Source organism: Kogia breviceps, chromosome 15 (assembly GCF_026419965.1).
Source record: "Kogia breviceps isolate mKogBre1 chromosome 15, mKogBre1 haplotype 1, whole genome shotgun sequence".
Classification (NCBI taxonomy): domain Eukaryota; kingdom Metazoa; phylum Chordata; class Mammalia; order Artiodactyla; family Physeteridae; genus Kogia; species Kogia breviceps.
The window spans coordinates 38,698,077-38,710,669 of record NC_081324.1 but is presented as its reverse complement, the minus strand read 5'-3'; the positions used below and the strand labels follow the sequence as shown (position 1 = coordinate 38,710,669).

Sequence of the window (12,593 nt, the reverse complement as noted above, 5' to 3'; positions counted from 1 at the left end):
AACCACCAGCGTCTTAAATAAACTAATCAATTCCCAATAGTTTTTTTCTTTGCTCCTAAATAGAATACTTATCAACATCTGGAATTTGGAGGTTTTTTTTTTTTTTTTTTAATGGGGGCAGTTGTTTAGGTTTATTTTAACTTTGCAACAATTACTATTGCTAATTTTCTTTAGTGAAACTTATTTTTAAATGTTTTTCTTCTTATTATAGCTATCTCATTTTCCACATCTCTGTCTCACAAGGCAAATCTTTCTTTTAAAAGCTATAGGTGTGTGTCCAGCCATTCTGCTAGTGTTTTTCCCTGGACAGAACTGAATTTTTGTTTTTCCAAGTAGCTTTTAAAAGTTCATCTTACTTGAGCTGATGCCCATGCTGATACTTTGACTTCCCTGTCTCTTAGACTCATTTGAAAACAGAAATAAGATAGAACCTCACTAGCTTTAATTCACCTATCTCAGGAAAAAAAAAAAAAGACAAAAAACCAAAAAAACCCACCAGTGAGCTCTTTCAGCTAAAGCCAAGTGGCAGAAACTCGATATTTTGAGAATTGTTACCTCTTACACAAAAATACCAGACATAATTTTATGAAGATGGTCACAAATCACCCAAACATAATCATAACCCTTGCCCTTTCCCCTTCTCCCAGCTGTACCCCAAATCAAGGGGCTTGAGGAATTTACTACTCAGATACCGTTGAAATGAGAGGTTGTGCATCTGACGATGAGTATATTTCAAAATGATATACTCTCCGGAGCTCAATGCACAGAAGGTTCCATTACTCTGTCCCCACCCTCCCTCTGGATGTAGTATGAAAGTATGAGGGGCCGATGTCCCTGAAGCTGTGGCTCCTGGGTTGGGAGGCCCCGGGCTGCCACTAGAGTAGATTTTCCTCCATGCAGCAGGGGAAAATCTCAATGCAGAGAGGTTATCCAGGCCACAGATCTGTTCTGACTGGTTAACAAGAGGGACTGTGATGAGGACTTAGCTGTTTAGATTAAAATACATCGCAGGCTCCGGGAACAAGCACATATCAGTAGTAAAGGCTGTTTAAACCTTTGGGGACAGCCCTATGCTTAGATCACATTAATTCATAAATATTATACTAAATACCACTTAAATTGGACTTAAATGACTTCAAAGATAATGCATTATAATATGGCTATCCAGAGAGCACTAGTCTTTATGTCTCCCAGTAACTCAGTCTTTGCTGCCTCCTATCCTGCTAGATAAGACCAAAGTTATGAATGGATTGTGGCTTGTTCATGTGTGATCCACTAACTGTGTATGTGTGTGTGTGTGTTAGCAGTTGTGACTCTGTGTGTGTGTATGTAATTTCAGTCACTGCCTTTGTTTTCCAGGAAATACAAGGAATAAAATAGAAATAAATAAAAAGTGATAGAAGGGAAGAATTAGACTAGTGGATGACCTGTTTCCTTCTCCAAGGGAGAAAAATTCTATAAGAAGGGGCAAAATTCGTCCTCAGTTCACTTCTGCTGATACCCTGGGAGTTTGCCTCTCTCTTCTTAAATCAATAGCACAATGTCTTTCTCTTTGGAGCCTGGAAAAACAATCTTTCTCGAAGTGCTTCTAATGGGGGAGAAAAGGAGACTCTGAGTTAGCCGGGAGAGTTTGCATTAAACTGGGTTTTCTTCCTTAAGTGTTGTTTCTTCAAATTGTTCTGGGCTTTTCCCTTTCTTTCTCTCTCTGCCTAGCACCCAGATCTCCCCTTGCCCATTTGCCTTCTGTTCTCCAGGGGGTGAATTTACCTTTACGGTAATCACCCCAGTCCACAACTGCTATTTGCTCCTCCCCAGCCCAACAGCCTTTCTCGATACGGCTGGGTTTGCTCCACAACACACACCTACTCCCTCCTCCAGACTCCCAATTTGACTGGAGTAATTGCCTTTTAAGGTTCACTCTACGCATGGCAGGTATTCCATTAACCCTTAGAACTGTTTCCTTCTTTAGTTACCAGAAATGGCAGGTGGCCAACAAATGGATACCCACCTGAAATCTCATGTACTTAATTTAATTTTTACTTATTTTTTTTCTTCTTCTTTTAATCAGTAGCATACATATTCCATCCACACTGAAGGCCAGTATCCTGTCATGTCTCTCAATTTTATCCCAGTATGATTCATTAGAAGTTAGAAATTCAAGAAGGGGAAAGAAAAAGCCACAAATATACCCTGAAACCAGGCTTAACAAAGGCACATTTCTATCCCTAGCCTCATGTTATAATTTAGACTTGGGGGAAATCTAGAAGCCAAATGCAACCCTCATTCTTCAAGCCTCATCATGCTTTTGACTTAACAGTAATTAATCACCAATGGCAAGCAAGTAATTTTTTAAGGTGGCCGGAAGCTTATTTTATCAGGATTAGCTAATAAATCAGGCTGTATCACTGAAGGAGGAGTTCAAACTCTTCTAGGAATGAATAAACCAGGCCTCGGAAACTGTCTCATTTATTCAGCTCTCTCAGAGCTTCGAAGCACTGTTAGGGACATTGTGGACCAACCTTGCCTATAAAAATCTGAGGGATGGAGAGGCAGGAAGTTTCATAGGAAAAAATATATGCTCAGGCTCTGAAGGGTGAGCTTTGACAATGAAGCACCCAGCATTCCAGAGCCAACGGGCCTGCCTGCCCCTGACTGAGCCAGTTTAGAGGAGGAATTATTTAGAAAATGAAGTTTTGCTTGTCATAGGAATCCTGGCCAGATATGTGTATGTATATATATGATATGATACATATGATGCAACTATATCTTAACCTTCTCTACCTCGCTGATGCAAATGATGATAATTCTACATTTTGCTATAGTAAAAGGGAGCCCCAAAAACATCAGAAACAGAGTGATGATGCTAGCAAGGGATCGTGAGAAGAAACCAAGGAATATTGTTTAAGATCATCTTCATTTGGAATAAAGAAGCAAATAAAGTGCTCCAACCCAGATCTCATAGGAAGCTCAGTTCTTCACAACTGTCTTTTTGCCTCTAGTGGATACTGATTTTTTTTTAAACTTTAAAATCTCAAATCCCCATAAGAACCTATCATTAAGTTGGGCAAAGTATTTCCCTACCTCTGCTTTTTAATTTTTCATTATTGCTATTTTAAAATCTGGGGGCATATTAAAATGACAAAGGTTTAATACAAACCTTGATTAGCTTCTAGGGAGCTTGATTGGAAAGGGAAAAACTACAGAGATATGGTTGACTTGAGAAGGAGCGTGAAAAAGAGGGAAACTGATATTATTTTGAAGACTGCCTCCCCATGCCACCTTTCCAGTTTCTCTTCTGAACAGACATTTTCTCCATATTGAATAAAGGTTGGTTTCTCTCTCCATTACAGCTCCCACCCTCACCCCACCCCAGCAAACCCAGTATATTTCCATTTTGCTATGCTTTTGTGCTACTCAACATGCCATTAACTTTAAGATTTACTCCTCAGCAGGCAAGCTGGAAGATGCTAAAGCCAATAAAAACTGCTCTCTGGGACTCCAACTATGAAGAGTTCGGAGCTCTGCTTAGTATTCGGATGAAGGGAGGGCTGAAGAAGGAGGGAGGCTGTGATAGTGAAAACCACTGCTGCTTAGAGAACCAGACAGCTCCGCGCTCTGCACCTAATGTGCCGGAGGATCAGCTCTGTTCATAGCCCATTTGTGGCCAAGGATGAAGCTGCCCTCTGTGTGTGGGTAGGTGTGCATGTGCGTGTGTGTGTTTTCATTTAAAGCCACCAGCTCTAACACAGCATCTTCAGCAGCTCTCCACACTACTGTTTATTAAAAACGGAACGTCCATACACATCCCTTACAACTTCCTTAGCCCAGTGTTCCTTCCCTGTCTGACGATCAATCTCTCTCAGAAAGCATTTAACTTGCCTACACAGCTCCAGCCCCGATTAATTCCCGCTGCACATCCTATACATTACTGTTAGGGAGCAAGCACTGGGCTAATTTCGTCACCCACCAGCCACCCACACACGTTCTACAACTGAACACGTTTGGGGCTCTGCCTTAAAGATAATAAAACAAGGAGAAAACAGGCAGGCTGCAGACAATTCCCATGACCACTTTCCTAAAAAGTTGCTGGGTTTTAATTCTTTGATCATTCTGTTTCCCCCTCCTCCAAGCACTCACTAGTAATGATAGCTTCAAGGGAAAGAAACGATGTACTATAAACCTCTCTGCATGGTGAGTTTGGGATAATTTCGGATACACCCTCCAAAATGTATATCTTTCACACACAGATTTTTTTTCTCGAAGCCCTGCTTTCTGGAGGAGGGGATCATCCAGGCTTCCCTAACGCCCCCACTCCACCCAGGGGATGGCTGGTTCTTTGCTAATTCTTACCTTAGGTTTTGTCCCTCTTTCCTTCAAACAACTAACCCCCCCAACCCCTCCTCCACCACTCGCACCACAACCGGATTATTCAGGCACACAGCTCGACAGGGAGAGTTTACTGTTAAATTGATAGCGAAATAAAAATATATCTTTGAATCTGTCACCTCTCTTCTTTTTAGACGGCTGCGCTCCTGCTACTCTGGCCCGGAGCGGAGAAGGAGAAAACCATCTCCGCGTAGTATTTCAGCACCACGGCGATGGACAGCACCCTTGGTTACCGGCCGGCTGAGAGCCCGCCAGTCTGCTCAGCGTCCCGGGCTCGGCCGGTGCAGACGTCCCCATCCCAATCTTTCAAGTAGCTGTACCCCAAAATCCAAGCCCCGTTTCCCCTCGATCCTCTCTTTCTCTTCTTCTTCTTCTCCCGCTTCTCTCCCCACGAAACCGCGTCTATCAGCTTTTCGCCCCAAACCCAGCCTTGCCCCGGCGAACAGCTCCCCACGCACCCCAGTCCCGGTCTCTGCTGCCGGAGCGCCTCCCTCCTCGGCGTCCGCCCGAGGCTCCCTCTCGCGCCGTCTCCCGCTCGCTCGTTCGTCGCTGGCCGATCGGCCCGCCCGCCCGCTCCTTCTCCCCGGCAAAGTTGGGAGCGAAAGGTGCACTCACCTTTGTGCATGCCTGTGAACCTGTCCTTCAGAACCGTAAGCTCGTAGATCTTGCCGAACTCCTCGAAGAGGGGCTTGAGGTCCTTCTCATCCAGGTTGCGGGGGATCTGCCCAATGAACAGCTTGATGGCATCGTGGTCCTTCATGGGAATGGTCGACGGGTTCCCCGGGCTGTGGCTTAATCCGTTCATATGCCCGGCGCTGCCCGGGCTGCTGCCGAGCCCGTTGGTACTGAGGCTCGCGTTGTCAGCCTGTCCGTTTGCTAACGTGGCCATCTTTATATACATAGAGAAAATCTTCTTTCCTTTTATTCTTTCTTGCTCGCACTCTCTCGCTCCTCTCCCTCGCAAGCTCGCTCGCGCTCACACACGCACACGCATACACACACTCGGGTTCTCTCCCCCTCGGTTTCTCCACACCTCGCTCTCCTCTCGCTCTCTGCTCTCTCTCTTTCTCTTCTCTTCTCTCTCTCGCTCGCGCTCGCGCTCTCTCTCCTCTCCCCCCCTCTCTCTCCCTCCCTCTCTTCTCTCTCTCTCTCCCTCTCTCTCTCTCTCTCTCTCTCTTTCGGTCTGATCAGATTTTTTTTTTTTTTTTTTTTTTTTTTTTTTTTTTTTTACATTGAACAGACAGGATCTCTGTCCTTTGCGTTTAAACAGGCTGGACCGGTTCAAGTTCCCAGTCAGACCAGGGGTGGGGGCGGCGAGTGTGCGCGCGCGGAAGAGCGGGGCGCGGGGCCGGGAGGGCGAGATTTAGGCGGGGGGGCTCAGCGCGGCGGCGGGCGGCGGTCGGGAGCAGGGTGGCGTGGGGCGGCGCCGGCCCCGCCGCGCCTCCCCCGTCGGCGGCCCCGGCGAGCAGCGGTGGTACAGTCCGAGACGGCCCCCGGCTATAAATAGAGCCAGGCGCATGGCTCTTCGGGAGGCGCTGAGATTCCGGGCCCAGCGGCTGCGGGGAGCGGGTGCCAGTTAGGAACGGGGCTTCTGGCTTCCTCTTTGCCTTTCGGGGGTTCTTTTTGTAATAGCAGCAGGTGCAACTTTTTGTTTTTTTTTTAAAAAAAACATTGATTTTCATTTTCGTGTGGGTATGTAAGGGGGCGTTATCCCCTGAGCTGCGCTCTATAAGAGCGCCAGGCGGGCGAAGCAAAGGCAGGGATGGCGGGCGGGGCGGCGGCGAAGGTGGAATGGGCGCTTTTTTTCTCCCATCTGGTTCCCTTTATTTAGACTTGAAAAAGCGAGCCGGCTTGGAGGAAATCCGCCCAGCGATCCGAGTGCGCATTGATCAGTGTCGAGAGAAAATTGCTACATAAATATATGTTATGTGGATAAATCTGTAGACAAGAGCTCTCTCGCGCGCGCTCTCTCTGTCTTTCTCTGCTTTTTCCCTCCTCGCATCCCCAACCTGCCAGAGCAGCCCCAAATCTTCGCCCTCCCGCACGGCATCTACCGCCACCCGAGCTACCTGGGGAGGACGGGTCTGGGGAGCGGTTGGGCAGCGCTGGGGGGACGGGGCGTAGAGATTCGGGGCCCGACCCTCGTCCCAGCCCGCCCGCGAAGGCTGGAGGTGGGTATTCCGTCCCGGACGGCCTCCCCGCCCCAAAGCGCGGCGGCTGGACCGGCAGGCGGCTGGCGGGAGGAAGGTAGGAGCCTGGCGCCTCGGCCCGCTCGCCCGGCTGGGAAGTAGGCAGGTTCTGGGCGCGGTGGCCGGTGAGCCAGCACGAGGGACTGGCTTGCTTTTGCCCTTGTCTGCTTTACTGGTTCAAACTGAAAAAAAATTTTTTTTTTTTTTTTTTTTTCTAAATCCACCATCAAAGAAATAAAATCCCCAAATCGCTCTCCGGGCTGCGGCCGGACCCAGACTCCTATTGCGTACTTTGCCCCCTCGGGCTTCGTTTGCAGCACCTCCCGCTCCAGAAGTGCGAGGCTGGGAGTCACGTCTGCGGGCGAGAGCAAAGGGTCCCGCCGCCCAGCCCAGACTCCGTAAGGTTCCCCATCAGGCCCGCCGGGGCCAGGACGTCGGCTGCGCGGGAGAGGGAGTGGCTGGCGCAGGAGCCGGGTTCAAGCAGCCCCGCCTCTGGGGGCGAACGCTGGTGGTGAACTTGGCTTGGGAGAGTAGATAGATTCCCCTTTTAATGATATTTACCTGCACCCCTGCTCTCCCACATTTGCGTTTCTAGGGCAGCCTCTTCTCGGCTTCCGGGCAAATTAAAATAACGCGCCTGCTCCCTCGCGGGTTGCAGGGCAAAGCTGCTGGCTTGACCCTGTCCTGGTCCCCACCGGCCCCTTTCCGGTGTTTTGGGTTTCTCTTTTCTTGCCCTCGGATTACGTGATGTTACTAGACAACATCATGTTTAAAATTTTATTTAGAGAAATGAGACCCTAGCTGCCTGAAAACTGAGACCAAGCTTCTTTGGTACAGCCACAAACGCCGAGCTCTCCAGCGCCGGGAGGAGGCCAGAGGAGGCCCCGAGGTTCCGCTGCCCCAGGCCCCGAGCCCACCCCGATCACCTCTCCCCGAGGATCCAGTGTCCAAACCAAACAGCAAGTACAGTTCTGAGATCTGTGGAACTTCATCCTTTCATTTTAAGATACTCCTGCCTTTGCTTGATGGAATCCTGTGTAAGTATAGTTGATTCATAACTCGGTTCAGGGCTTACGTTATCCAGTGTTATCTGATGGTCTAAGAAAAGCCCAAATTGAAGGAATGGAACAGAAACTCACACACAGAGCTTCTTTGCCATGTGGCTGTAGGCTTGGTGTGCCTGTGAAGTGCTGTAATAAGGCAGCACGTCCCTGGTAGGCACACAGAGGGTTTGAGCTGGTGGCTTGGAGGTGTGTGCATATGTCTTGTCAGGATTGTGGGTGCTTGTGTGGATGCATTGTGGATGTGTACCTAGACCCTGTTTATATCCACACTCAGCCTCTCTGTGTGTGTGTGTGTGTGTGTGTGTGTGTCCCCGTGTGTGTCTGTGTGTATGTACACCCACTCGGCTGAGACCTCCACTTCCCCTTTCCCACAGGACACGTCAGCAGAGGCCAATAACTTTGTTCAAAACATCTCTTCTAACATCATCTTGTGGCACTGACACTTAACTCCCGGAATCTCACAAAGGAGTGGAATATACTTTCTGCCTTAACAGGGGCGTTTAGGAGAGTAATTCCTCCTTGAGGTCTTTTTTTCTCCCTGCCTCCTCCTCCCCACAAAGTGAAGTGAGGACAAGGGGAAGTAAAGAAAGTGAGCTGAGGGGGGCTGGGAAAAGAGGGACCTGCACAGGGGAGGGGGCTGAGGTTCACATCCACTTCTTTCTGACCTCACCTCAACTCCTTACCCCCAGGTTCAGGTAAATTATTCACAGGTGTTTCATTAATAATAATTGCCAATACATAAATAAAAGCAACCCCTGGGCAAGAGTGAGTGGGAGAGTCGAGTTGTTACTGAAAGGGGGCATCTGGTTATTTCAGATACCCGCAGAGACTCCTCCATGCAGTATAGCTCCAACTCCCTCCAGGGCTGCACCTCCTCCCCCTGCACAAAGGCCCCCTCCCTCTCTCCCTCCACGTCTGGACCCTGGACCTGAAGTTATGGAGAGCCCCTTCTTCCCTAGGGAAGATTCCTCACTCTCCCCTCTCTCCCACCCGAGAGAGAGAGCGAGAGCGGCTGATTTTGGATCTGGGCTGTCTCCCCTTAGCGGGTAGCACATTCCTCAACTTTCAGCTCTCTGGAAGGTGTGTGGTGAGATACCCCACCTCCCCCCAGCTTCCTGGGACAGAAGCAACTTCTGCTGCCACCTCTCTGCCACAGCATAGTGTTAGGGATAAAATAACACAGACAGGCATCTCAAAATAATGCCATAAAGGAGGAGGACCCCTGAGAAAAGAGTAAGGAACATGGTTAGGTTGGTGCTTTGGTCTCCTTGCCCTTGATAGTCTAGAAAGACTTGAGTTAAAAATTTTTTTAACCTTAAATCATCAAAGAGAAATGTAATTAGGGGAAGATGGGGGCAAAGTATTACTCACTGTGACATTTAAACAGATTTAAAACTTTTTCTCCAAGTGCCACTTCATGGCCACAATTGTTCCATCCACTGAGAGGGAGAAGGCTGGCAAATGGAAGGTGGAGCTGGGAACAATTGCTTCTCATTTGCTCTCTTCATTCGGGGTTTACACTTTGTTGCTGATTCATCTTTGGGGATGTAAGGAGCCCCGTGTGGTGGGGGTCTTGGTTCAGGTGGTGTCCTTGTGCAAGCCTCTCCGTTGCCTCCTGCTCTTCACTTCCTTTGCTCCTCCTCTTCCTCAAGGAGGGAAGAGGCCCTCTTTGTGCTCGGCTTCCCTCCAGTTTGGCCACCATTATTCCCCTCCTTCTGGCACCCACTGAACCACATTCCACAGCCTTGGCCATGGCCACATACCCTCAGACTGGCACTGGCTCTCCTGACTCTGAATCTTCTCTCCATCTAGATTGAGAACTGCTGGAGGGCAGGAACCAAGTCATCTGGCCCCGCCTCTCCTCGGCAGCCCCCCTTGACAGGCAAGGGCACACAGTAGGTGCTCAGGTTGGAGTTTCTAGACACCAGTGGCTAATCTGACTTTGGGGGCAATGATGTATTCATTCAAATAGACTCTAAGAATGGGGAGCTGCAGGGCCCCAGGCAGACTTTCTCCCAGAAGTTCTGAGCCCAGGATGAGAACAAGTAGTTTAGAACACACACAGCAGCTTGACTTAGAAGCACCACCACTCAGTCATTCTTCTGTTGATCTAGCCCTTCCACTCTCCCACTGGAAGCAGCAGAGAAAGGACAGACCTGGGAAGAATCTGGTTGTCTTGTTAGAGAGACCAAAGTCATACCAAGTGAAAAGCCACAGAACAGTCAATGGCTGTGTATCTTCTAGGCCCAAGGAGTTCCACATTCACATGCAGGAAAACAGAAAACAATCCAAACTGTGTGTGGTGATCTGTGATGGGGGTAGCAGCCTTGAGGAAAAAGGGGTCCTGGTGAAGGCAGGGTGCAGAAGGGGGTAGATGGCCAGAGAGCTGGGTGATGGCCTGGCCTTAGGGTTAGGAACACAAGACGTATCTGGTTCTCTAAGGTTTTGTTGAGAACCAGCTGAAAACAGGTTCCATCTGCATGGGGCTCCCCTAACAGAGACCAGACCTCCAATTAAAATCTTTCTGGAGTGACTGTTCGGCCCAGCCCTGCAGAGGGCAGTGAGGGGAGGCTGGAGAGAGGGAGATTGACTTGCTTGCTGTTTGGGCCAAGAGACTGACTCAGAGAGCTGAGTAATCACACACAGGCACGGTCCAATCGAGGGCTAGAGTAAAAGGTGCCAGAGAGTTGTACCATGGGACCCTGAAGAAGGCGGTGCTTGTGTGGGCAGTAGCACCCAGGAGAGGCTAGCTGGTGGAGAGAGCTCTGATCTGGTTCTGCAGGAAGGGGTGGGTCAGCTTGGGAAGAGAGGAGAGAGGTTGAGGCAGTGGGTGGAGCTGCGGGGCCTGGAGAGGACAAGGGGCTCTGGGCTCTTGCGTGATGGTAAGGAGGTAGAGGCTGCTGTGTGGAGCTGGGTGGGGAGGGCAAGATGAGGCTTTGAAGGCAGCCTCGGAAGTCTGTTTTTTATCTTCTTCCTAAGCCCAGGGGTTCTGTCCTTGAATAATTTGGGAAGGAACAATAATTGAGGTGGGAAAGAAGAGGAAAACAGCACCTGCCTTCTCTCAGTTAACATTAGCAGCCTCCTGACGCCCAGAATGCACGGTCGAAGGGCTCCCCTGTCCTGTTCTGAGCCCACAGCAGGCCTGGCCACGGGGGCAAACCCCTGGAGGGAGGAAGAAAGTTGGGGGGGTGGGGCACTGTGTGTTTTGGGAAACCCAGGGGCTTCTCAGAAGAGACTGGCTGTCTCTCGGAGCTCAGACAAGTGCCAGGGCTGGTGAGGGCGGGGCCTCTGGACTTCTTTGCTGGCTGGCTGAGCCCCCAGGGACACATGGCCTTGGTCTTGTGGGGGCTCCTGGGCTTGGGCAGCAGTGGAAAATGCTTTGGGGAGTCTCCGACATTTGGGTCAGCATGGATGTGCTCTCGAGGCTCCTGTTCCAGGCTTTCGTGCCAATTTGGGCTTTGCCTCACTTTGGCTGAGGGCAGGCAGGAAATGGAGAGGCAGGATAGAGGCGCCTGGAGTTGCAGCCCAGGCATCCTGTGTCCTGCATCCCGTGTGTTGGGCTGGGCAAGCCTGAGCTCAGTGGGAGGGACCTGAGTCACGGCTTTCCTGGGTCTCAGGTTCCTCCTCTGTAAAATGGACACTGTGATCCTTTCTTCCACCCTTCTTTCCTTCCTCACATCACATCCTAGAAGGGGAGACCGTGGCATATCTGGGAGGCTGACTATGGTTCTTATGTGAAAACTGTTAAGGTGAGAATAGAAACTGAGGGTCACAATGGGCTACAAAAAGGTGTAGAGAAAGTTAACTTATTTGAACTGAAGGGTTAGGAATTTACTCTTTATCTTTCATAGAGAATTTACATTTTTTTAAAAAGGAGACAGCCTGGGCCAGGCAGCACTCAGTCCAACAGAAGCAGGTACTTACAACTGCTCTTAGGTAAAGCTGGCTTCAAGTCATGCCTCTCCCACTTACTAACTCTGGGACCTTGGACAGGTTTTTTTTTTTTTTTTTTTAATCTCTTTGTGGCTCAGTTTCCTCGTTTGTAAAATAAGAAGAGGAATAGCAGCTACTTCATCCAGTTGTTGTGAGGAGTAACTGAGTAGATTCAGGTGAAGCGCTTAGGTCAGCGTCTGACCAGCCAGTTGTCAGAGCATCACCTGTGGCCTGTGCGGTGGTGGCTGTGGGGCTGTCCCCGGCCCCTCCCACATCCTACAGAGGAAGCGATGCACCCCCTCCAGCTGGGCGCTAAGTGGGCCCTACAGTGGGTGCCCTCACTTGCTGCATGACTGTTTGTCCAGGTGCTCCTGGGAGCAGACAGCCTTCTGGGAGTGCAAGGCGTCATCAGCACCCCTACCTGGGGCCTGCCCTGTGTACCGGCTGCTGGCGCTCTGCAGCCCCTTCTTACCTGAGAGGTGTTGCCACAGCAATTCCTTTTAATTGTGATGGTTTACCAATTCTTTTTTTTTTTTTTTTTAACCAATTCGTTTTTAATCATGTTAATTTATTGTACATGAGCCCTGAGGTTTTCAGACACTGGGCTCACTTTGGAAACTGGAGTAGTGCATTGTATTTATTACACACCCAGTGCTGTGCATAAATGTCACTTTCTTGTGGCCATAATTTCTCCGATACTGTTGCTAGATGGACAGCTTCTATCTACCTGGGCTCTCTCATCTGAATTCTCACCAAAGCTGCCAGGCTCCCAGGCTGGCACACCGTCCTTCGGATAGTGCTGGGGTTAAGAAACCCAGTGTCCACCGGCTATGCAGGTGACATGGAATGAGGTGGCTGGGAGGGGACAGGGAGACACCAACTGGACGGGGGCTCGGGAAGGTGAGACTGCAGGACATGTACACTGGGCTGGATCTTCAAAGGGTTGTTATCTGGGGGCTTGAGACTCACCCACCTATGTGGACCCCTCCTGCTCCCTCACCCAGCAGCTGGGTGCCGACAA

General features: G+C 49.8%; 1 protein-coding gene and 1 long non-coding RNA gene across 44 annotated transcripts in view; one reads left to right on the top strand and one right to left on the bottom strand.

Moving 5' to 3' along the window:
* The window catches only part of CELF4 (CUGBP Elav-like family member 4), a 298,654-nt gene extending 292,814 nt beyond the window's left edge, over window positions 1-5,840 (bottom strand). For 26 of the 43 annotated variants that reach the window (XR_010837034.1, XR_010837036.1, XR_010837037.1 and 23 more), the window contains exon 1: window positions 5,002-5,545. Coding sequence is in view for 38 of the 43 variants with exons in the window: in XM_067015827.1 (XP_066871928.1) it covers window positions 5,002-5,287 (286 nt within the window). In the remaining 5 variants the exon portion in view is untranslated. Of the gene's footprint in view, window positions 1-5,001 lie in introns of all 43 variants that reach the window. The other 17 variants (XM_067015828.1, XM_067015830.1, XM_067015849.1 and 14 more) reach the window with 8 other exon arrangements.
* A 31-nt stretch (window positions 5,841-5,871) lies between these two features.
* Window positions 5,872-12,593, top strand: part of LOC136792741 (uncharacterized) — a 154,103-nt gene continuing 147,381 nt past the window's right edge. Inside the window, exons 1-2 of the long non-coding RNA XR_010837032.1 lie at window positions 5,872-6,024; window positions 7,413-7,612. This is a non-coding gene — a long non-coding RNA (uncharacterized lncRNA). The remainder of the gene's footprint in view (window positions 6,025-7,412; window positions 7,613-12,593) is intronic.